The sequence below is a fragment of the Tetrao urogallus genome (genome assembly GCF_951394365.1).
Source record: "Tetrao urogallus genome assembly, chromosome: 20".
In the NCBI taxonomy this organism is placed as follows: Eukaryota; Metazoa; Chordata; class Aves; order Galliformes; family Phasianidae; genus Tetrao; species Tetrao urogallus.
The window spans coordinates 1,970,216-1,995,671 of record NC_136833.1 but is presented as its reverse complement, the minus strand read 5'-3'; the positions used below and the strand labels follow the sequence as shown (position 1 = coordinate 1,995,671).

The window sequence follows — 25,456 nt, the reverse complement described above, 5'->3', positions numbered from 1 at the left end:
TATCCTGGCCTGCATTAGAAATAGCGTGGCCAGCAGGAGCAGGGAGGTGAGCATCCCCCTCTATTCAGCTCTGGTGAGGCTGCACCTCCAGTACTGTGTCCAGTTTTGGGACCCTCACTACAGGAAAGATGTTGAGGCCCTGGAGCATGTGCAGAGAAGGGCAATGAAACTGGTGAAGGGTCTGGAGCACAGATCCTACGAGGAGCGGCTGAGGGAGCTGGGATTGTTCAGTCTGGAGAAGAGGAGCTCAGGGGAGACCTCACTGCTCTCTGCAACTTCCTGAGGTGAGGCTGTGATGAGGAGGGGTTTGGCCTCTTCTCCCAGGCAACAAACAGGACCTGAGGAAATGGCCGCAAGTTGTAGCAGAGGAGGTTTAGGTTGGACACGAGGAAAAGCTTTTTCTCTCAGAGTGATCAGGCACTGGAATGGCTGCCCAGGGAGGGTGGTGGAGTCACCGTCCCTGTGACTCTATGATTCTGTGAATTGGCTTTTTATTGGATAATGTCAAGAAATATCACCCTGCTGTGCTGTCATCACACCTATCAGAACCACAGAATGGCCTGGGTTGAAAAGAACCACAGTGCTCATCCAGTTCCAACCCCTGCTGTGTGCAGGTCACCAACCAGCAGCCCAGGCTGCCCAGAGCCACATCCAGCCTGGCCTTGAATGCCTGCAGGGATGGGGCATCCACAGCCTCCTTGGGCAGCCTGTTCCAGTGCCTCACCACCCTCTGTGTAAAAAACTTCCTCCTAATATCTATGGCTGAAAAGATGCCACAAAAAAGCCTTGACACTGTCTCCCACAGCATTCTCCTGCAGAAGCTGGCAGTCAGAGGCTTGGATGGGTACACTCTTGGCTGGGTAAGGAGCTGGCTGGAGGGCCGGGCGCAGAGAGTGGTGGTGAATGGAGTCAAATCCAGCTGGCGACCGGTCGTGAGTGGTGTTCCGCAGGGGTCGGTGCTGGGGCCTGTCCTCTTCAATATCTTTATAGATGACCTCGATGAGGGCATCGAGTGCACCCTCAGTAAATTCGCAGATGACACCAAATTGGCTGGAAGCGTGGATCTGCCTGGGGGTAGCGAGGCCCTACAGAGGGATCTGGACAGGCTGGAGAGCTGGGCTGGAGCCAATGGGATGAGTTTCAACAAGGCCAAATGCCGGGTCCTGCACTTCGGCCACAACAACCCCAGGCGACGCTACAGGCTTGGGGCGGTGTGGCTGGAGGACTGCGTAGAGGAAACGGACCTGGGGGTATTGATTGATGCTCGGCTGAACATGAGCCGACAGTGTGCCCAGGTGGCCAAGAAGGCCAATGGCATCCTGGCTTGCATCAGAAACAGTGTTGCAAGCAGGAGCAGAGAGGTGATTGTTCCCCTATATTCAGCACTCGTCAGGCCGCACCTCGAGTACTGTGTCCAGTTTTGGGCCCCTCACTGCAAGAAAGATATTGAGGCCCTGGAGCGTGTTCAAAGAAGGGCAACGAAGCTGGTGAGGGGTCTGGAACACAGGCCATATGAGGAGAGGCTGAAGGAGCTGGGAATGTTCAGCCTGGAGAAGAGGAGGCTCAGGGGAGACCTCACTGCTCTCTATAACTTCCTGAAGGGAGGTTGTAGTGAGCTGGGGGTCGGCCTCTTCTCTCGTGTCATTAGTGATAGGACCAGGGGGAATGGTTTCAAGCTACGCCAGGGGAAATTCAGGCTGGACATGAGGAAGTATTACTTTTCAGAAAGGGTGGTCAGGCACTGGAATGGATGCCAAGGGAGGTGGTGGAATCACCGACCCTGGGGGTGTTCAAGGAAAGACTGGATATTGCGTTGAGGGACATGGTTTAGTAGGAGCTATTGGGAATAGGTGAACGGTTGGACTGGGTGATCTTTTAGGTCTTTTCCAACCTTAGTGATTCTATGATTCTAAAATTAGAGAAACAAGATCAGGAATAAAAGCCCCCAGAGGATACCCATAGAGTTGTTTTCTGGTGCAACATGCAACCAAGACACAAGAATCCCAGTTAAGATTTAGAGCTCTTGTAGGCCATGCAGGTCTTAGCCTTAGTCACATCTTGGAGAGAGTAATGTGAAAGAGCATCAAGCAGTTATGCTTTCAGCATTGAACATGTTTGGTTTTTTTTTCTTACCAAATGAGACTAAGAGATGAAGGTTAAGCAGTTTTGCATGCACCAGACCACATATGAAGTTTGCTGTTGCCAAACTGGCTGCGGTGATTGTGAGAAACTGATGGTAACCATTGGAGTGAGGATATTCCTGAGTGTATTCCTGTAGTGAGGGAGAGGAGCGATGTGTGTAGCTGGGATATAAGACAGAAGCGTGTGTCTTGAGCCTCTAAAAGAGAATGTGTATTTCTGTGTGTGCTTGTGCAGAGTGTTTGTGGGTGAACCAGAAAGAAATGAGAAGAGAGAGAAGTGGGGAAAGGATGGTGGAGAAAATCCATGGGTTAAGAACTTTCGGTCACCAGTTGTGAAATGGAGATGAGTGTGGTTCTTGTAATCATGTACAGTCTGAATAGAAATTACTACAAAATATGGTAGTGTTTATTTTATGAATGCAATCATAGCTGCCTTATAAACTCATTAGGAACATCGCTGCATGTTTTCTCCTCATTTGCTTCAGCTGCCAGCAGTTCTAGTTTGTGCTTTTAAATCTAAATTTATGAAATTGTCTTTTTGTCAGCATTAACCTCTAAAATAAACAATTTTATCATAGTCAGTTCAAACAAGGCACTCAAAAGGTTAAAGCTAGCTTTTAAAAAGTGCTAGCAATATATAAGGAAAGATGTGTTAGAAGAAAGGGGTACAGTGCCAGCATTGCAGTAGATATAGGTCGCATATCATCCTCTTGCAGTATATATGTGTATGTGATTGTGGGCTTATGTATAATGTACGTGTATGGGAGATGCTTATTTCAGTACAATGCCATTGGCCTGCACAATATGCAGGTGTGTTCTCAATTGTCTGGAATATGTAGCTCGTTATTTTTTTGTTTTTCAATGCGTTGCCATGCCAGTAATGTTCGTTAAAAAGGATTTGAAAAGCAAAAACAATCCAATAGTTGATAAATAGATCATGTTTTTTGACAACCCTGTGCATAGCAGGGGGGTTGAAACTGGATGCTCATTGTGGTCCTTTTCAATCCAGGCCATTCCATGGTTCTGTGTTTTATGAACACTGAGGTCAGCCAAGAAGGTTTTATGGTACAAGGCAATGTTGTTAGGAATGAGTGCAGCAAAGGCCGTTCCATCCCCTTGGGAGATTTCCATTGATCTGAGATCCTCAACGCTGTAAAGAGGGAGGGATTGATCCCAGGTGCTCTTTGCTCTGATGGTAACTTTACAAAACATCTTCTACAGCATAAATAACTTCAGACAACTAGAAGGTCACAAAATGATGGTTCTACTCTGTGGTCTCCTTGGGATGTGCAGATTTCCTCCTTCAACGTGTTTGGGAGCTGTCGTGCACCAAGAGCAGGGGACTTACCTGAGCCAGGCTAAACTCTTGCTTTCTCTGTTTTCTATCTTTTTTGCAGCTCAAGCCAGGTCAGAACAGCTGCCGAGACAGTGACAGTGAAAGCGCCAGCGGGGAATCGAAAGGTTTCCATCGAAGTAGCTCTCGGGAAAGGCTCAGTGACGTAAGTAAAGCTCCTGCAGCCAAATGCTGTTCTACTTGACCCTGGTGTAGTTTCAGAGGGCCCTGAGTTGTAACAGGATTTTGTCTGTGGGATGGTTTGTTGCTAAAATTCCCTTTGCTTTCAGGAGCGAAAGGGGAAGAAGTAACTTATGTCACCTGTCCCAGTTCAGTCAAATTCATTAAGCTTGGTACAGTGTCTGACTGTGGAAACATTCATTCAAAAATAATTGAAGGCCACTTAATGAAGTTACAGTACTCTGCATAGTTGAGAAGTGAGATGGCCTCTTTTCGCCCCAGTTTGGGGAAGGGATATAATGCATTTCTTCAGGGGTAAATACTGTCTTTATGGAAAGTAAGTCTAGAGATTCTGGTATAACTTATATCTGATGAACTGATATAACACGGCCAACAATAGCATAAGCTCTGCCTTTATTGCTCTGCCTAAAGATGGCAGCTCTACAGAGAATGCTTTTCTCCAGTGAAGCATGCTGCCCATTCACTGAATGACACGCGTGAGTTATTCTGACATATGAATAAATACAGAAATCTTTTGTTGCTGCAATTAGATTCTTATTTATTATGTGTACCATCGCAATCCTTGAGTGTTTTATTCATGGCTTTGCGTCCTCTGTGCTTACATGCTTTGCAACAGAGAATATAAAGACAGCCTCTGTCCCAAAAGAGTATCTAAAGTGGGGATTTTGTAGGTCAGATCCTTTGCTGGTAAAAACATAGTTGCATCAGTCAGACTAATTTATATCAGCCAGCAATCTGGCCCTACTTTTAACTAACCCACATTTTGGAAATGGGGATTTTATTGATAGCATGTCCATGTAGATTTGGATGACAGATACCAGATGGTGTCCTGTATAGGCCAATCCAATAAAATGGAATTGAGCACACATTAAAAGCAATACCTTTGTAAAGGATACATTTTGTTGTGTGAATTTAAGCCTGAAGGCATACAGCTAGCCATTTTTGCTGAGTTGTGCGTATTGCTGGAACAGCCACTTGGCTTTCTCAGTGAAGGTCTAAAATGTGTTGTGCTCTCTTTCCTCATCCCTTTATCACGTTATTTTAGGGGCCCATTCTTCTGCTATAACCATCCTTTAAGAGTGCATCGAGTTACACACTTCAGATCCTGCTCTCATAGCTTCCAGGTGAGGGTAGCCTCAGTGCTATGAGCTGCCCTTGGAAGAGGAGAATGGAGGAGGCAGTGAGTAAATGCTCAGTATGGGTAGCAGTGAATGGCAGCTGACCATCAGCCTGTCAGTTTTGCCAGTTTGCTCTGAGCCCTGTGGCAGCTTAGAAGAGATGAACTTCACAACTGCAGAGCATCTTCTAGCAAAAAAAACAAAACAACACACCACTCCTTACAAAGCTGGCTTTGATTTCATCTCACTGCTCCCTTGCAAGTGTGCTGCATGGAGAGCTCTGAGGCTCTACTGGAGCTTCTCAGCAGTGCAGTGCCAGGCCTGGCTGTGAGCACAGAGCCCCGATTCCCCTTCCTCTAAACACCTTTTTTCCCTTCTCATACTCTTCCAGTAGTTTGTGTTTGTCTTGGCACTATGGCAGGTTAAAAGGAAGGGGAGAAAAGACACAACTTCCTTAGCGCTACACCCAAGAGAGGGCACAGGGATTCACAGGTTGCTGAAAAGGAACATTATTCAAATATGTATGAAAACATATATTTTAAAGTAAAGTTATGCATAATTTACGTTTTGCTTAATAAGAAAGTTCCTTTATGCTTTGATAACTGATTGCAGTACAAACGTATCTTTCTGTGTTCTGGTGTTGCCAGTTCAGCTGAGATTTCACAAGCTGTTGGGAGGTATGGTGTTCTTTGTTGGCCTTCTGCCTCTCCCAGACCCTTTTGATTAAGAAAAGTAAATACTGTTCTGCATTCCTCTCTCTTCTGAAGACAAACACCCTACTTTATTTGGCAGGGCCATGCAAAGACATATTTTGCTTCATATCTAGTTTTGGGAGAGCCCACCTTGAACTGTGCATGTATGCACCAAGAAGCATCATTAGCTTAATAAGGTTAAATGTTTGATTTTTTTTGATTTTTTTTTTTTGAAGAAACGAGTTGTTCTAATGGTTACAACAAATGGTTATCCAGAATAAAAAGTACAGCCAGAAGACCAACCTCTCTCTGAAGATCCTGATTTTAAAAATGCTCAGAAACAATGCACAGCAAGTGTGTATTCTGCTTAAAATTGAAGGGAAAAAAAGGTAATACTCCAGACAGATTAGCCCTGAGGTCAGAAAGCAAAGCTGGGACTTGAAATACGATGAATCTCCACTGATGCTGCCCCACAGCATTGTAAGATGGCTACTGCATGAAAACATGTATAATGAATGAAGAGCATATAGTCTAGGTGGATGATCAATTTTCAAATGCCTAGTTTTAAGTAAGCTGTTGAAACAGAAATGTTAGCTTTGTGAGCTTTAATGTGGAGCCTAAGTGATAGCTTAGTGACAGATGCAGAACGAGGGAGACAGTATAATGAATATCCAGTTACACACTGACATGTCAGTGTCTTCGTTCCCTCTCCTGTCAGATATCTTTCAACTTTGCATATTGTAAATGTACCTACAGTCCTTGGGTAACACAGATTGATGCAAAATGTGTTTACGAGGGATGACTCTTTTCCAGGCTAATGAGATCCAAGCAGGTAATTTGCAGCGTTTTCAAGAGAAGTGGTCAAAAATGAAAAGAAGATAATTCAGTGGAAAGACCAGGTTAAACAGGAGGCTTTTCCCATAATGAGGCTTGAAATAGCATCAGAGAGCAGGAAGGGGAATATCCTATGTTCTTGTCAGATACAATGCAATGCAACTGATTTCCATCGGCTCCTTTCTCTTCATCCCCCACGTGTGTGCACAGGCACACATCTGCACACACCTCTGCGAGAGAACATAATTAGCAGGCAGGCTGACCTCTGCTAGATTGGGGATAACGACTGCCCAAGTGCTCCTTTGCAAGCATTTGCCAGTCCCCTAATACATCTCCTCGTCTGAATCCCATTTCATAAACCCTTTTTACCCCATATTGTATTTTTTGGAATGCCAACTTGTTTTTTCCTTTATGGGCAGAGGTAGCTCCAGGGGCTTGAAGGAGAAATTGGAGAGCTGCTCCTGCTTTATATATAGGGTGCTGCAGTCAATTTAATCTCATCAAAATCTTGCCAGTAGTAGAATTCATTTTGTTGAGATCTTGCTTGGAGACAAGATGGCAGCGCTTTGCCACAGCTTGGAGCTCAGTCAACTTGTTTTTCTTCCTGTTTCTGTATGTATTTGTATTTAATTGAATTGTCCTGCTTTGGAGTGCATGAGGTTCCTTTTAGCCGTGTTTTACAAGCAGCCAAGAGATCACTGGATGGAAATGTGAGAATTGCATCAGACCTAGATGGTAAACGCACAGAGTATTTGGGGATTCAGCCCACCATCCCACTAATCAAAATCAAACCCAAGAACTCATTTCTATGGCACACATCCCTCAGTTCCTGACCTGGCGCAGATCTGAAGCTTGTGCACGCCTCTCAGCTCATTGCTAGTACTGTTAAAAATGTGATGGTTGCGAAACGGACCTTGTTCATCATTTTGGGATGCAGTGGCAGTGCGAGTGTGCTCTGGGAGGACAGGGTGTGCAGGCTGTTCCAGGCGTCCTCAGCACTGCTGGGAGCAGGCTGCTGATGAGAGAGGATGCTCAGGAAAAGATGGGCACTGAAAAATATGTTCCTGAAGGAGATGGGCAGTGCAGGTCTTCCTATAGACAGCAGCAGCATGGAATCCTGGCCTCTTTTTGCTGAACAAGAAGTCACACACTGGGAGAAATAACTCAGCAACGGCGCTGGCATCTGTCTGTCTGGAATATTGCTCTAGCTCAGAATGGGAAGTGGGACTGCGGTGCTTCTTTTTTAATGATGACACCATTTCTCACCAGCATGAAGGGTCACAGCAGAGCTCGCAGATTCCTTCCATACAGCTCCTATTTCCCTGCTGTTGTGTAGCTGTGTGCATCTGCTGTGTTGTGTACTTCACCCTCTAGAACAAGTCCCAGTGAGGTGTGTTGAGGCAGGAGTCAGTCCCAGCGTGCCCTGCCCATGGCTCTGCTGCTGTCTGCAGGCAGGAAAGGTCTCAGCACCCAGCAGTGTGATACTTTTGATGGCTCGTGGTTCCTGCCTCAGTACGAGACGTGCAATTCTCTGCCTCCCATTCCCTCCCACCTTTGTCTGAAGCCCAAAGAAAGATAAATTAAGAAACAGTCTTTGGGTTATGTGCTTTGAAATCCGGAGCGCTTCTCCTCCTCCAGAATATCCCCAGTAATCTTGGCTGTATCTAAAGTGGGATAACACCAGCAAAGCTGTGTGTGTGTGTGCCAGAAGCTGATCAGCTGCAGTTGCCGCTGCTTTGTGTGTGTGTGAGGGTGTGTATGTGTGTGTTTGTGTGTCTAAGGTTGGGTGCTTAAATGCTTTGTTGCATTATGTTAATTCCTCGGCAGTGCAATCAAATTCATGTCGTAATTAAAGCTGTCAGTTGGAAGGCAAGCCAATCGCCAAGAAAACACAGCATAACAAATGAAGTGAAATGATTCTTCGTGTAGCTATACAATGCTTCGCCAGGCATGAAATTAAATAAGTAATTTGATGTTGACATCAGAAATTGAAATGATACCCACTGTTCCTTCATTCAGTTGGACCTGCATAAACAATAGCCAGAACAAATATATACAACACAGCCTTCCTCCCCACCCAGCTCCCCAAGTAATGCACAATCTATATGCAAAATGGGTATAACTGTGCCTTCCAAGACCTCAAGGATGTAATTTTCATTGGTACACAGTAAAGTAATGCTTACGAGAGAGTTACTACATTTTTGCTCCTGGGCCAAAAGTTGTTCTCTTTAAAAAAGAAGAAATAAATAATTAGAAAAGAGCTGAAGGAGAATAACAAAACTGAAATGGTATTAATTTTAAGCAAGAGGCTTGTGTTTTGCTGATGGGCACCCTGTGCAGGCTTCTGCTGGTGGTTGTGTGAATATCAAACGCTGAACCTAATGTTGGATTTTGCAAAGGGGGAAAGTGAAACCATTCCCTCTATTATAGGCGCATTTATGTAAGAGATGTAGAACCATCCAGTGCAGGATCACGACTCAGCATGGTCTTGTAAAGATGCTGCATACACAGTATCACATTCATCAGTTGGTACCAAGGCTGGGCACTGGGTGGTAGGATCCTTTCGCTATTGGGAGTTGTCAAAAAACCAGGTGAGAAGCTGCCTTCTTGCATAGCCCTTGCTTCAGCCCGTGCGCTCTGTCAGCACACAGTTCACAACGCAGCCAACTTAGTCATTCATGCATGTGCAACACGGTCTTTTGTAGCTACTTAAACTGAACAGAGTATGCAGAGTGTACTGTCCATATGCAGCATGCAATTTGTGGAGGGCTGTGTTTCCATCAAGCAAAGTCGAATTCCCTGAAATTGCTCCAAATTATTTCTTTTCAGCAAAAGTCATTTGACTGCTACGTTTCAGCTGTCCTCTCATAGCCATTGCAGCGTTGCTTTTGAAGGAATGGAAATATTCAGCGGGAAGCATTTTGTTTGCTTATTCCTTTTTTCTTTGTTTTGTGTGTTGTGTTTTGATATTTGATTCCTCCAAAGCTTGGAATAAAAAGCAGACAAAAAGTGCACACAGATGCAGAATGCAAACTTTGGAGTGTTCAGCCTTTGAAGTAAGTTTTGTAAGTTGTGAGTGAAAGAGTGGGACTTGTTCAGTATCCATGCAGCCCTTCCAACCTGGTGTTACAGAACTGTGGGCAGCAGTGGCTCTTGAAACCCCATAGTCCTGGAGGGGACTTGGCAGCCGTGTGAGGGCTGTGCTGTGGTGCTTACCTGACTGCCCATGGCCACCTGTTCCCATCCCTGTGCTGGGAATTCCAAATTTCCATAGCAGAGTCTGTTAATACTGCAATGTTGGTACCCCTAAGATTGCCAGAATCATAGAATCATAGGATTGAAGAGAACCACAGTGCTCATGCAGTTCCAACCCTCTGCTATGTGCAGGGTCACCAGCCACCAGACCAGGCTGCTCAGAGCCATATCCAGCCTGGCCTTGAATGCCTCCAGGGATGGGGCATCCATTCCTCATGCTTTTCTCCTGCTCCGTCTTTAACTTTTAATGGCTTAAACCAAAGAGCCTTTCCCTGTACGTACATAACCTCTGTAAACCTCTCATTTTAGTAGTGCTTTGGTGCACACATGGTAATATTCTGATTATTTGCAATGAGTATGGCTGTTAATTTAAAATTTCTTGGCACTATTTCTGCTGCACAGGGTTCAGTGAAAAGACTGAGTCAGCCCCTTGGGGGTGGGGTTTGGCTTCATTTTGTGTCAGCGCTTCACTTGGAGATCAGAGGTAGAGGGGGTTGCTGTCAGGGTTCCCTGCGGTAGGGCTGGCAGGGATGCAAATCCTGCTTCTTTCCAGCGTTTGGCTGGGGCTGGTTGGGTACTGGTAATGGCAGAACTCATGCAGCACTGGAAGAGCATTTGTATTACAGTGCTGCAATGCAGACTGAGCTGCAGGAGCTGAAGGTTGGTCTTCTGAGCTTCCTGCTGCTCACCTCAGAGTTACCCTCTGCCTTTTGCTTCCTTGTCTGTTGACCAGCCTGGCTTAGAGCGTTTCAGGTGATGGGGTCGGAGCGTTGGAACTGATCACCCTTTAATACAACAGCAGTGACCTGGATTAGGCCTGAGATGTTTCGGTCTCTCACCATGGCTCTAAGAGAACCTGCTGTGTAATCCCCATTGCTGAGATGAAAAACTAATGAAACAAAACCCTTTATCTCCTTAATTCCTGTGAATGTAGAGGTTGTGATCACGTCCCACTTAAAATGAATTTCATGATGCCTATTTTTATTTTTTTTAAAGCATTTAAACCTTTTGATTATTTTTCAATTTAGTAATACTGGTTTAAATTATTCTTACGGTTTGGAGTTTTGGAATCAGTTTCACACTGTAGGGTTTAGTTGCTTTATTTTTGCTTCTCTTTTTAAATCCTTGGTTTGTCTAACAGTGTGGACATCCAAGTGGGAAATCGTAGTGACTGTTCTCCAGGAAATGGTACATGGACTGAAGCAGCTTCTCTGTGCCCACGCGTTCTTTTACATTTCAGACTACTAATTATGTTTACAAAACGTCTCATTTTAGAGAAGCAGTATGTGTGTACGAACCAGGGCCTTTGGGGAATAAATTGGCAAACAGGTCATACACTGGAAAAGTCATCTAAACCCACTGGGCTTTTTGTTTTGAAGTCAGCCTACATTTTTTATTTTTTATTTTTTTTTTCTTTTCCCCCTCCCGCCTGCCCCTTTGTGGCCACAAAGCTGAGTAGCTGGAGTCCAGGGCATTGAATGTCAGCATGTCAGGGAGGCTGGTTGATGAGTGTCTGTTTAGTCTCAGTGCAGGGCGAAATGCCATCATTAATTCATTACCCAGCTGCCTGTCAAATAAATTGGCAATTACGTCCACCGCAGAAGCTTGGAATTCAGTAAATAGCACGTTACCATCTCAGAGTTGTTGAGAGATGTAAAGGGAAAAATTAAGCAACACGGTGTTTGTTTCAGTAGCAGATGACAAGGGGCAGCACATTGGTGCTGTGATGTAGTGATGAAAAGATTGGAGAGGGCTGGTAATGAGCTGTGTGGATTGGAACGTGTTAAAAACCATCACTGACTTTCCACTTTGTCTTTGTGTTTTATTGCAGAGCTCAGCTCCTTCCAGCTTGGGAACAGGCTACTTTGTAAGTGTATCTCAACTTTAACACAAGTCTCTGAACAGCATAGCATTACTCCTGAAATGAAAGTGCCTTACTATGTGGAAATGAGCGTAAATAACCTATCTCTGTCTGCCCACTAGGTTAACTTGGCTTTTTCTATTTCTTCCTCCACGGATAAGTAATATAGCAGACGTGGAGATGGATGTTTTCCTGTGCTAACCAGTTGCTATATAAATTCCAAAAATATTTAATTTACACAATTATAGCAAATAAAACGAACCATGGTCAGACCAGCTCTCTAATCCAGGATGGCTGGCTTGATTCCCCCTGTACCAATACATTTGATGTCATGAGAAGAGGATCGAACCCCGACTGGATTGATAATTGATCACTGTGTCTATTTTGTTGTTTATATGCATGTCTGTTTGTTGATTTAACAGTCCGTACTTACAGTTTTCCATGTTTTTATTCCCAAGTTTATCAACAGACCTTTTACATGCAGATAAGTTTTGGGAGTAAGAAATGTTTTGCAGTCAATTCAGTGCACAGTTTGTTTTCCTCTAAGATTTGTATTTAAATTGCTCGTACCCTCTCTAACTTTTGCACTGCATTCTCCAAGCATGTCCCTTTTACCTCGGTGTTACATCTGTAGGAGAAGTAGGACATTATGTATGTCCAAAAACAGGTGGGTAACATGCAGTGAGACTTTCTCCATAGCATTGTTCTGCGTATTTAAAAGTGTAATCAAAGACGGCTTCTATCTTTTCATCAAGCTCTGGGAAAAGAAAACTGTGTAGTGTTCAATTACATGATGAAAAAAAAAACTTTGTTGCTCTCTTTTTAGTTTCCCAGAGTGTAATTGTCTCCCATTAGAACACAGCATGAGTTTGGCCTTTTTTCACAGAGGTCTGTGATCCTGTAAGAAAGATGTGGGATTGAGCTGTGTAATGCATGACTTCACGTGTAAAGTGTAAAGTGCAAGCACAGGAATTGCTTAATACATGGAGAAATGACATGTCCTGCTGGGGTCACACTGGACTTCAGCACAGACCAAATGTTCTGTCTTCTGCCAGTGGTAAGGCCTGAAGAGAGCGTTATCAGCTGGAAAAGGTTTGTGGTAGCTCTTCTAATTAGACTAAAGCCTTAATCTGCGTAAGGTAAAACGTGAAACAGGAAAAAAACAGTTTTTTTTTTTTTTTTTTTCCCCAGTACTTTCCCTGTTCTGTGTTATGTCTTTTTAAAAGGGAGGAAATGAAAGCAAGAAGAGTATCAAACATCTCAACATGTATCTTGCATTAAGATTAAAACTGAAACTCCGTACTTAAGATTAAATTGCTTTCCTTTGGGCGCTTGAAATTCAAATCATATGAACATACACAGAGATGCTCTGGAATGGGAGAAATATAATGTGGGATGAAAGGCTTTAACATATATAAATAAACCTTTTTCTCCTTATAGCGAGAGCTGAATATGCATGGTTTAAGAACAATGTTCCACTTCGTATTTAGGAAGCAGAGGTAACAGAAGAAAAGCCATCTGCTGTTCCCTGCACCATACTGCCTGTGGGTTGGTCCAGTAAAGTGAAAATCTGGAAGGTGTCAACATCCCCTATGCTCCAGCTATAAGCTTGAAAGTTTCCAATTCTACCAAGTGGGGAGCTGAGTAACAAGAAGGAGCTTAGCATCTTCTCATGCCAACATATTGGCACTTTGCATTGTTCTGATTCAGATCTGAGCAGATCAGGGAGGCATCCTGTCTTGGGTTCCATTGACATGAGATACTTTTGTACGTAGAGTCATTGTAATATGATTCTTGTAACTTTATTTTTCCTTCTTCTCTGATAGCCTGATAGTGAAATAACTCCCATAGAAAGCTGTTTTTACAGTTACCCAGTTTGGGATGAAACTCAGAGTTGTTTCCTCCTCTTCTTGTTTTGAAAAAAATTGTTTTCAGGATTATCTTGCTTATTGTTTAAAAAAAAAAAAAAAAAAAAAAAAAGCCCGTACTCTTATTAACTTACATGAGACAAATAAAACCCAGATGTGTTTTGTGGTACCAGACAATGAGAAAAATGCTCCAGAATGATCCACTGAGCATGTGTTTCTGATCAGTGTAATTATTGTATTATCAAAGTGCGGAAAGAATATTTGAATTGAATCCTTCTCAGAGCTTTTAACTGGAGAAGGCTGTTAGTTTTGCTGTTTAGTGTTAATCTGGAACATCAAAACAAGGGCTGTTGGTCTCAAATAGGACCACAATAGTTTGTAGCTTAATAGATAATAATAATAAAGCTTTTCCCCATGGAAATTACTGATCAATATACGCTGTACTTTGGAGCACAGAATGTTGCATACTGTGGGCACCACAGGGAGCATAGGCAACCAGGTAAGTTGAAATGGACTGATGATCGACTGTCTGGAAGCGTCTTCTCCAGCTGGATCCCAGGTGGAGGCAGGTTTTACTCTGAAATGAATGAACACAGAGGTACGGGTTGCTGTTCTGTCCAAGTATTAATGGGATGGTGTTTCATCTGTACTTTAATCATCAGGGTTCATTATTGTTTTTGTCCTCCTCGGTCTCCCATCTCTTCTCCAGTAGTATTGGTTTCTTGTTAGCAGTGTGCATCTCCACCAATAGATGCCTTTGTGGAGAAAATCACCTGCTCTCTAATTAGTGCCCAGGATAGCAGACTGAGATGGTGAAACCTATTGCCGGTATTGATGGAGAATGGTCCCTCCATTAATGGACTATTGCTGTCTTTCCTGTCATTTCTGTGTTACTTTTTAAAGCTTGAACGAATCAAGGTTTGTACTTTCCTATTAGTTGCTTGTTGATTTTGGAATAAGCAGTAAGTATCCTTTGTGTCAACTTAGGCATGCAGCATAATTAGAAAAGCGGTGCGTTTACATGGAAATGTAAAAACAAAGAATAGTTCATTACTTTCTGTTCTTGGGGGTTTTTTGATATCTTGGGGAATACTCGGTATCTAATACTTGATGTTGCTGATTTTGCTCTGATTCGTTCATGGAAGCAGGATTTACCTTAGGGTGGCTGAAGTGAGAGGTACGTAATTGGTGAGCCACCAACACTGCATCTACGTTGTTCTGTATGTAATTGTGTGTAATGAGGGCAGGAAGGGACAGTTGTTCATTCCGGGAGATGAGGTTTTCTCCCCCAGTTTTTGGTGAGGGTGAAGGGTTGGTTTATGTAGAACACATTACCTAACGTGTACAGAGTGGAAGTAATTCTTGTGAGGCTAGGAACCTGTGCTTATGCTGGGCACTTGGTTTTGATAGAAACTCGTGTGCACAATGTATGTGTTTGCTGTGCGTGTCACACTAAAGCAGAAATTGCTTATGGGCCCTTTTAACGCTACAGAGGGTCTCCTGATATCCCTGCTTGAGAAAATGTTTACATATCCGACACTTTTTAGTGATAGGAAAGTATTTTTCTGATATCTATATGATAATTCCATCTAGTAATTCGTGCTGCACTTCTAGTAGTTGTGGCAAAGCTATAATCTGACGTAGTGTTATGCTGTAATTAGATAAATTTTTGCATGGGAAAGATGGAGGCTGATTCTTATGCTCTTGTTGCCTTTGTGTTAGTGTTTCTTAAAAAAACAAAATAGGAAAAAGATGCATGCTCTGGGAATGGCAGGGCATTCACACAGTCTGCTTTGATAACCCATATTCACTATGAAGTCAATAGTCAGGGTTGGGAATCTGCATTAAATGATTCAGCCTAACTCATGCCTGACTGGCACGATCAGAACTGCCATTGATTAAATAGGCTTTCTAATTAGGTGCTATCAGCAGAGTGGGACATGTGTGAGTAACCTATGAATGAGTGCTAATGATGCAAAGTTGTTGAGGAGTTGTGAGCACGTCTACTTGCTTGTTTTCTTCAGCTAATGACAACCTATCTTCTGCTTCTTCCACAAGAAATAATATTTGGACATACTGTAAATATAGGTGCACCCTAAGAAATCGTAACTAAACACTTCCTGGAGAACCTCCCACTTGTCTTTGATTTTTTTGCATTGCAAATCATCATCATCTCTACTCAGAGATAGATGATGAGGTGGGTTACATCTCATTGAGAAGTGCCATAAGATAGTTTGAGAGTAGCTAGGATTTTAGGAAAAAAAACTTTCTCGCTTTAGCAAAGTGACTTGAATTTGTGTTGTTTGAATTATTAACATTGTTCAGCTGTCTGTCATTTTAAAAGGCTGAGGGAGACGTTTTAGAATATGATGGGAGTTTGAGTAATAACTGAAAGCTTTTTCTCTTACCTGGCTAAAGAAAATGGTTTTTGCTAGCTTGCTTTCTGTATCTTCCTTCCAGCCAATCTCACGTTAAAAGGTACAGATGGTTTATTGGTTTGCATCACAAAACGGAACAGAAATAAAAATTGAAATGGCTTCATGTTTTATTTCTGAATGACAAGTCCAGCTCCCGGGATTGTTAGGAACAACCAAAGACAGGTTCATTTTCTGGTTCCTTTGTTTTCAGTTGGTGCTGATGGTGGGTTTTTGTGTGTGTTTTTGTGTGTGTGTGTGTGTGCTAGCAGTTCCCCCCCATCAAAAAAAGCACTGTGTGGATTTTCAGAATTGATTAGCATTCTGTAACAAGCTGATGACAGAAACAAGTCTGGGAGGTTGGAAGGGAGAAATAAGCACCAAGTGCCATTTCTTTACCCAGTAATGATCTTGTTCCACCTTAAAAATAAGGAAGAAAAAAGAGAACAGTGATGTGCACACGGGCTGGTGACTCAGACAAACATAAATTGTGAGCATACTCCCAAAGGCTCCAGCTAATCAGTTGTGCTATCCAGTTTGGCCCTGAGTGGGTTCGGTTCAGCAGATGTTTGTGTAGTTGCTGCCTGCCGCTGGGATGCTGTGTTGTGTAATGTTGCATTGCACCACTCACAGCTCTAAAACTCATCCCAAGTGGAGCACCAGCAGTATTAGGAGAGTGAAGATGGAGAGCCAGTAGCTGGCCTAGATAAGGCCAACTATTTCACCATGCAGGAAGACTGGTTTTCACCCTAGGTCTAACCTACAGGAGCAATCTGACACTATTTGTACCAGAACATGCTCTGGGCTCTCATTCTCACTTATAGCCCTTAACTCTAGTCAGTTTTCCTTCATTGCCTGGTCCTTATGCCGTGGCTGCAATCCTAAGTAGAGTCTCTGCCAATATTCTGGTTTCTGGAAGGGGTCAAATTTGTGACAGTATTGACTCTTTTTAGGTGGGAGTGTGCTGAAAGACTCAGCTTTAGGAGGTTACTTCAAGACCCATTGGCTTCCACAGGAAAGGAACAAGGATGACCTGAAATAGACTGGAAAAATTCAGATGTCTGTTGTAATGGGAGGAATGTAATACTTGGCACGCTTCATGTGCTCAGTGATGTTGGTAAAAAGAAGGAAAAAAAAGTTGTTTTTGTAAGTAGGCTGTGTTACTCGCTACCTTTAGTGCTCAGTTTTAGAAAGCAAACATTCAAATGTGTTTTGCTGAAGTGTTTATATGTCTGAAATGCTGTGAGGTCTACAGTAGCACAACAACAGCAGTCTGTTTGGATGCACCACACTTAATAAGCTGTCACATCCTCTGTGAATACAGTTGAAAAGACAATCCTTGTTATCCTGCTTTTGGCACTATAAATCATTGTTAACAAATCCTAATTTGCTTAGTAGGGTAATGAATTATATCCGGTTTTCTCACTATAATTAGTTTTACCAAGTATTATTGCAAAAGGTATACTGAAAGCCATGTTGGCTTCACTTTAAAATCTCTGCATGCTCTTTCTTTGGAGAAGGGAAACTGAAAACAGAGGTTCTGAATCTTCGGATAGTAAGTTCAAGGGAAGTGATCAAAATTCCAAGTAGAAATCTGTGTCTTTGAGCATTGCCTGTTAGCGTTTGCAGACCTCAGTGGAGCAGTGAGACCTGAAAACATTGGTGTTTCTTTATCTGAAATACGTTAGGTGTTATCATTCCAGGAGCCACTGAAAATAGTGTGCACTGTAGCAGCTGCTGTAAGGGAGGCATCATCACTGCCAAATAAAAACATTACAGGTAATAAAGTCTACCCCAGGTCTGTTAATGTTAGCATTTGTAAAATGCTGTTCCTAGGGACAGCTGAGACTCGTTAAAGAGTTTACTAATGATATGACCATCAAAGCAAAAAGAACAGTAAAAGCAGACATAGGTATATTTCTAGCAACCTACTAATCAGAATGAGAATAGCTGGAGCGTAACAACTATTTTTGGAGAAAAAAATTGTGTATTTTTCTAAAGGTTGAGAGAAACATGTTATTAACTCAGTATTTGAGAATCGTTTGGGCAAAAAGAATGCGTTACCTGGGTTGGAATTCACTCAAGAAAGGTCTGTACTCAGATCTGTTATGACCAGAGATGGCAGTCTTATTACTTTTGCAGATCTTCTTTGTGGTATTTTCTCATTAACTTTGGAAATCTGCCCTATTGCATGCTCAGGGCACTTGGATAACATGTTTTGCATTTAAAAATATCGATCCTTACAGTTCTTTGTGTCGGGTGGTAGCGTCCAAAACTTAAACAAAAGGGGAAAGCAGAGGCACAGCATTTGTTTCTTACCCAACTACACAGAACTGAGGTCAGATTTCTGCACCGTCAGGTTTATTCCCTCATTGCTGAAACACTGATTTTCATCCTCTGTCTGGACAGTGCATGGATTAATTTCCTTTGGACAAACCCCAAATACATCAGGAGCTGGTGGATGCAAGGAGTTACCACTTTCAACTGAGCAGTGCTGAGTTAAAGTGTACTTCTGGGCGGCCTTGTCTTTCCTCCTTGCCCAAATCCACTCCTACTTGAGTTGTTAGAATTGAGCAATCTTTCTGCCTCGTATCTTTGTCTCAGTTTTACCCTGTTGTGTGGTTCCTGTGGATTTTTTTTCTGGCATGGCGTTACACGTAGTTCTCTTCTATTTCTTCACCAAACACTCAGGGCATGTCAGCCCCTTTTCCTTCTGCTTCTCTGTACAGTTCTCTTGCCTCAGCGGGGTCCACAGATAATAAATGTGAAGAATAGAGGTGTCTTAGGGAAAGGAAAGAAGGAAGTTCAAACATTTATGTATTTGAATCTGCCATTCTGTTATTTACCAGAAGGGTCTCTAACTTCTGGCATCAGCAGAAGAGAGAGGAGTGCCACAATGGTTGGCAAGTAGCTTCGTTTACAGTTCCAGAACCTTGGGGCATAGTCTGTATGTATTTTTGATCGTATTTCAGCTGAACTTAATCATTTTAGACAATCTTCAACGAAAATCAATTAACAGAAGTCATGTCATGATCTTTCGTAGGCAAATTTTTAATTTTATAATTTCCGCTTCTGGAGATTATAAGATTTAGATAAGGAGCAGAAAGACTAAGATTTGCTGTCAGTCTAGATTTGGTCTCTAATGCCCCCTGTTACACATAGCTCATCTTTATTACTTTTTGCCGTTGGCCTCATGGAAGTATATTTTTTTGCTCATTGGCTCTTGTGAAACAAAAGAATTATTATTTCCTATTTCCCTTTTTTCTCTTTCCCATAACATGTGACACAAATTGTGAACCTGAATAATAAAGAATTGCCTCACTGATTGCTAAACATGCATTATGGTGCTTTTAAACTCATTTCAGGTCATCGTACTGCAAATTAGGTTGATTGCAAGCAGTTAAGCTGTCATATACAAAGCCTCCATCTTTCAAGGGGTCTCAGTTTCATATCGTTAAGGAAGATGTTCAATAGCATTGAATGTATGTGTTGTAAGTTTTATATTTGGGAAAGGTAGAGTTGGGTCTCTAGAGGGGATTCATATCATTTCATGAAAAGTTCTGGTTTGCTCATTATGCATGGTGGTATTTTTTTAACCCAAGAGGAAGGAGCAATGCTGGACTATTTGTGAGGCAAAGCATCTGCTGCTATGATTGTTTGTTGTGTGTTTGGTGGTATTGTTTGCTTAGAAATCACCAGCACGGTCATGTGGCTAACCAAAGAGGTTACTCTGGAGAAAGATAGTGCTAAAGATTCTCTGAAAGTAGGCTTATTTGTGTAGGTATGGCAGGATTAATGAGGCGAAACTGTATGATGGTGTTATTTTGATGTGAACTTCCCCGGTCGTCTCATTTGGTCATTTTCTGGGTAAAAAAAATTACTTTCTCCCTCTCTTTCTTATGTTTTGGAAAAAATACATGTAGCAATTCAGAGTACATCGTACTATTTCATCTTTTAAACAATAGGTCTTTTTTCTTCCTGCTAAACTTAGAAGTAATGAAATGCTGGTGTAGCTTCAGTAGGGAAAGCTCTCACCTCTTATTGCATGCATTCCATTCTAAAACCTATCCGGAGTATGAACTGATCCTATGTGAATGGTTAGTGTTACGGTGAATGCGAGTATATTCTTCTTTTGAGTCACTTGGAGGGATGGTAGGGTGGTACCTGAAGTAGAGAACACATCTGCTGATTGCAAGAATTAAGGCTAAATTTCACAGAATAGAGTCCAATTCTCTTTCTCAGCCTTTTATGTCAGAACTCAGAATTGCTGTCTGATAAAATGTAGGACACCAGATTGAATTACTTCATTGAACCACTGCTGTCCCCTGTTAATGGTAATTGCACGGATATAGCGGTCTTTCTTGGCAACATCTCAGATATTTACCTCCCACTGTTTTTCAATTCAAACCTTTGATGAAAATATTCCCAGTACTTCTTTAAAGCAGACACCCAACTGTCTTTCTTGACAAAGGCAAGGTCTTTAAATCAGATCCTGACAATTTGTGACACAGCAGTCTATCCAAATCACCTTTTACCTATGTCACTGTGTCATTTCCTGAAAAAAAATGTGTCCATCAGAGAAAGGTTGCTGAAGGCTTGGTGCTCGGTGAGGCTGTGCGTGTGGCGGGGGGAGCAGGGCGATGTGTGTTTGCTTCAGTGGAAGTAATTAGATGAAGGCTTGTAAAGTTGTGATGCGTGCTGTAATGGTTTGTTATAAATATGTATTTTGAGGTACTTTGTCCATAGGAAAAGCTTTATTAGATTATTGTTGCTCTCAGACTGTTAGGAAGTGAGGAATTTTTTGCATCTTTTCCTTTAATAATGGTGAGGCTGATTTGAAAGAAAAAAGGGAAAAAAAAGATCAGGGCAGTTGTTTTCTTCTTTACTACTCCTGAGGGTTAATGTGCATTCAGCTGCAGTAGCTTATTCACCTCCTGGAACCTCATTGCACTTGATGTTCTGAGCTGCCCCTCCCACAGAGAGATGTGGTGCCACATCCACCATTCATTCTAGCAAACGCTATTGTTTCGAGCCATCCTGCATTGTGATGAGGACTCCTTCGACTCGTGCAATCAGATCAGTGCTGCTTTCATTACCGAAGAGTCTGCTGTCTTGCTTTGCTAGAAGATGGCAACCATTCCCTGCAGTGCTAGAGGGTTTCTGGAAGATTTCTTTGCATTACTGGAGATGGTTTTGGTACAAAGTCATGGTTGGCGTATCAAAGCAGCATGGTAGCCCATTTTAAGTAGCATCACCCTTAATAGGAAAGGGAAGTGATAGTCATTTGTGAGTGAAGAGAAAGTAATGGATCTATTTTGTTGTTTATTCAGTGAACTTCATAACATGCTGTTCAGCACAGACGGTGCCTACCTGCACATCTGTGTGGTAGCTTTGTACTAGACTGTAGATTTCTAGCTATTACTGCAATAAAACATTTTATTATTAATAGCATTGGCTGTTTGGCCTACCTTAGGAGATGAAAAGAGATTAAGCATTGGAATAGGCACCAGCTATAATAGAAGATCTTGAGCTAACTTCATTAGCAAAGTGCTAATCTTTGCCAAGCAGGATGTGTCTGTCAGGGATGGTGATGAAAGACAAGCTTGGAGCAAAGAAATGGCTGTCGTGCCCTGTGGAAGTGTGTGCCAGGCTGGTTCAGAGAGAGCAGTTCGTGTCTGGGGTGGCAGTGCTGTAGTACAGGATGACACTGTGCCTGTTGGAACCAAAGAAACCTTCCCAGTGAGAGTCTGGATTGTTGGGCATATCAGTGAATGCAGCAAGACTGTGATTTAGTTTCAGTAAATCATTCCTGAAGCCAAACGGAAGGGTTTTCATGCTGCACAACTGAAAGAGAATGTAGCAAGAAAAGAGGGGGGTTAAGATTTTTAGAACACGTGAGAAATTCCCCTAGAAGAGATGCTCTTTGAATTTCCACTTCCCTCTGCTGCAATGTGCACACATGAGAAATGGAGAAAAGAATTGCCTCCTCTTCCCCTACTCCAGTGCTTATCTTAGTATTTCTCAGATGGCTTCTGAAGATGGAAGTCATTAAATCCAGGCAAACAGTTTAATAGAATCGACACACTTAAGTATCCAGATTCCGCTTTTTCTTTGATAAAATAAAAGTAATAATTGAAGTTATTTGTAGGAGCAGTAGCCTCTGAAATCTTCAAAGTGCAGACCCTATTTCTGTACAGTGTGTGCATGCTGGAGAGCTGGCAGCACAGATGCTGGGGAAAGGAATGTGTTCTGGGGCTCTGCGAGAGGCCCTGATGCTAGTCCATCTGCAGAAAGATCACTTACACCTGCTGGTAAGCCACCCTCTTCTTCTCTCTTCCTGTCTCCCTGCAATGTTAACATCTGGCTTGCAGGACTGTTTCCACCTTGGAGTGGCAGCTGTGTCGGAGGCAGTGTGCTTTTTACAGCAGAGAACAAAAAGACACGAGCAAACCTGAACCCCGTGCTGGCAAATTCATGCAGGTGCCTCCTGTAAGCACTGTGTCTTCTGCTGTCTGCTTAGGGCTGCCAGCTTGGAAGAGCCAGCCGTGAAGCCTAGGATGCTGTTAAACACCACCGAGGACTTGTTTGCTCCCTCCCCAATCCTGTTCCCCACTGAACACAAACTGTGAGAAGTCCAAGAACTGCTGTGATGCCAACAAGAGCAAAATTACTTGCAGCTGGTGAATGCCACCTGCTCCTGCCAAACTTCAGCCAAAACAGTTTCCTCCCCGGAGTGCTCTGGAGTGGGGAATCCAAAAGCTGTTCAAAGCAGAGATTTGTACTGTAGGTGTGGAAAAGGACATGGCAATTCTTGCCTGGGAGCTGAGCCTGTTTTGCAGGGGGTCATCAGTTCCGATGGCTCTTTCTCATTTCCTTTCCCAAGCTCCCCCTCACTTTTCCGGTATGTCACTTATGAATATTAATTCAGTCCTCTCTTCTTTTATTTGCCACGCTTTTTCCCATCTGAGCTGATGCAAATTTATTTATTTATTTATTTATTTTAAAAAAAGAAATATCCTGTATGTGATGCCAGAGCAGAGCATCTCCCTTGAAGGCCCTCTGAGGTTGTCACACAGTGCCACCTGATGACGCTGTTTTCTTCTGTGGTAGAAGCACCCTTGACCACAGTGAAGGACAAGGAACACAACCTCTCTTCGTGCTCCTTGTCATTCCCTCCGATTCTTAATAGCTTTCCTCATTTGTTCCTAGCATTCGTTTGCCCATTGTTTCCCAGTAATTTGCTGCTTTTTAGGTTTTGGTTTTTGTTTTTTTTTCAAGTAAGCTTTGTTTATATAAATGATCTGTGGTACAGAAACAGTAAGCAGAAGGACAACATCATTTTGAGTTAATGTCAAGAGTCCTCTTAGCCCATTCACCCTGTCCCTTCCTGCCGACTGCTTCACAGCTTTGAAGGACTTTATTCCAACTGAACCAGCAGAAGTTTTGTTGTACATCACCAGAAAACCACCCATGTCCACATGTCCTCCTCTATTTAAAGCAGTGTTTCAGAGAGCACTGTTGTTGAGTTGACCAGTTCTATCAAATGTGTGCCTGCCTTTGGGAAGGAGTTCACTGAAGTAACTTGCTTTGGCACCTTTCAGAGTCAGAGCCCAAGTTCATTACCTTTGTGGTTGTGTAGTCATTAGTCACTGCTTCTTGCTTTCACTTCTGTCCTTTAGTTTGTAGTGTTTTCTTTCTTCTTTCATCTGCTTTGCTATCATTGTCTGATTTTCATAAACCTGCTATGAATTTGCTCCTCGTTCATTTCTCAGCTCCACCATGAAGTCTTTTTTTCTTGCCTATCTGCAGTCCAAATGCCTGAAGTGTGATAACAATTAAGTCCTCATTATTTCTTGAAAGCATCATCTCAACTGCTTACCTGAAGGTAAGTTTGAAGGGACTCCATTCCTGCTGTGACTTGTTTGAAAAGGTAGAGAAAACTTCAAACAGCATCTGAGATATCTGCGTTACTCATGCTGTCACCAGCTCACTTGTGTGTGCAGTTTAACATATGAAATTAATCTTGGTATTCTTGTGCTGTTGTTAGCCTTGTTTCCTAAAAGTTTCCAGGTGCTTTCTAGGAACCTGTGTGAATGGAGCCCTCTGTGTGATGTTGGCATGGATGTGTGTGTGAGAGATGGAAACCTAGGGTTTGGTAGAGGCAGTGGTCTCCAGAATTCCCACTGCTGCTCTATTTCTCCCAGCTTTCTCTCCCTTCCTCACTGCCTGGAAATGCTTCTGATATAGAATACCTCTTTGGAGGAGTTAACCACTTCCTTTCCATGCACACCCCAGAGGAATGCAAAATGCTCGTTTCCTATGAAAGGATGATTGTGCTGCCTCAAAATAGAGGAAGACAGCATGGTAAAAACAGGTCGTGGCCATTAGGTTGGGGGTCACTGCGTCAAAATTCCCTTTTGCAGCTTTCCGTTGCAAACAGCTTCCCTGACGTCTCTTTCTCTCCTCTGCTTCTGTGTTTATGCTTTCTGACATACTTAGGAGAATATCTTTTTCCCTTCTTGCTCTTTTCAATTGCTGTGTCCCCTGACTGTGTTCGCATAGCTAGAAAGCCGTAAAATATTTCATCCACTGACTGCCACATCTAAAATGCGTTAAATTAGTGTTTATTTAACTTTTTACTGCTGACTCACAAAATTACTTTTAGTCTGGTTTGGATATATAACTTCTTAATTTTAATTTATTGCTGTACTCTGCTCTGATTGCTTCTTTGCAGTGCTATCAGATGGTATGCTATGTCAATATTTTCTCCAGGATGCTTTCTAGATTTATTCGGCGTTGGATATTTATACAACCAAGAGAGGCACCCCTTAGAAATTCAGTCACTTAATAAATGCCTATTTTTAAGGCCCATACTTCTCTGAGTCAAAGTGACTTGGTTTAATTTGATCACCCTTTGTTTCATGAGGTTTTTGTACATACACTGGAAAAAACGTTTTTCTGCATCATGAACGTGGCATGGTTGAAACAGGGAGGGGATTTGGGGGGTGAAGTGCAAGGCATTTTGGTTTAAGTTTTTCTGTAGTACCATGATTTCTGTTTTGGCACTCTGGAAGGGTCTCAGTGAGAAGCTGTTTCTCTCCTTAGATTCTATACATGTACATAAACTGTCCTTTGTCTCAAAGCTTACAACTGAAGTTAATTTTGAAGTGTAAGATGGAAGAAGTAAAGTGTTGGAGTAGAAAAGATGCGTAACTAAGAGATGTGACCAATCAGAAGCCATTCCACATTGCTGCCCATCTCATTAGACATTGTGTGGATGGTGCAGAAAGGCCTAGGATGCCGTAGACAAATTGTGCAGCTCTGTGACCAGTGTCTGTAGTTCCGTTTCTCCAGTCTGTCTTTGTAGCAGGTAAGAGAGAAGTAGGTAGATTTAATGTCTGACGTGCTTCACAGATTGTGTTTTTCCATATAACCTCCTAGGAAAGTACTTCTTGGTTGCTGTTGGTTTATTTTTTGCTTGGTTTGCTCTAGGAGTTTATACAGATACATAGTTTATGTATATGAATATGTGGTATACATAAAATACAAACATTTAGGACATATTCTCACTGTCTGGATGTTCCTGCCTCTACCACGGGGTGCTCCTGCACTTACTTCAACAGTCAGCTTTGAATGGGTTTAAGCACAGCTGAGGACTTCTGCTTTCCAAAGCTCAGGTGATCGTTTTTGTCAGTGGTAGATGAAGGTGTACTGACATCATCCCTTCTGCTGGCTGTGC

The 25,456-nt window shown here is 42.6% G+C and overlaps 1 protein-coding gene across 2 annotated transcripts in view; it reads left to right on the top strand.

The window, feature by feature from the left end:
* The window catches only part of AUTS2 (activator of transcription and developmental regulator AUTS2), a gene marked incomplete at both ends in the record, with an annotated part of 659,789 nt that overhangs the window by 272,845 nt on the left and 361,488 nt on the right, over window positions 1-25,456 (top strand). For both annotated transcript variants that reach the window (XM_079545344.1, XM_079545343.1), the window contains 2 exons: window positions 3,539-3,640; window positions 11,406-11,441. In XM_079545344.1, the coding sequence (XP_079401470.1) occupies window positions 3,539-3,640; window positions 11,406-11,441 (138 nt within the window). The remainder of the gene's footprint in view (window positions 1-3,538; window positions 3,641-11,405; window positions 11,442-25,456) is intronic.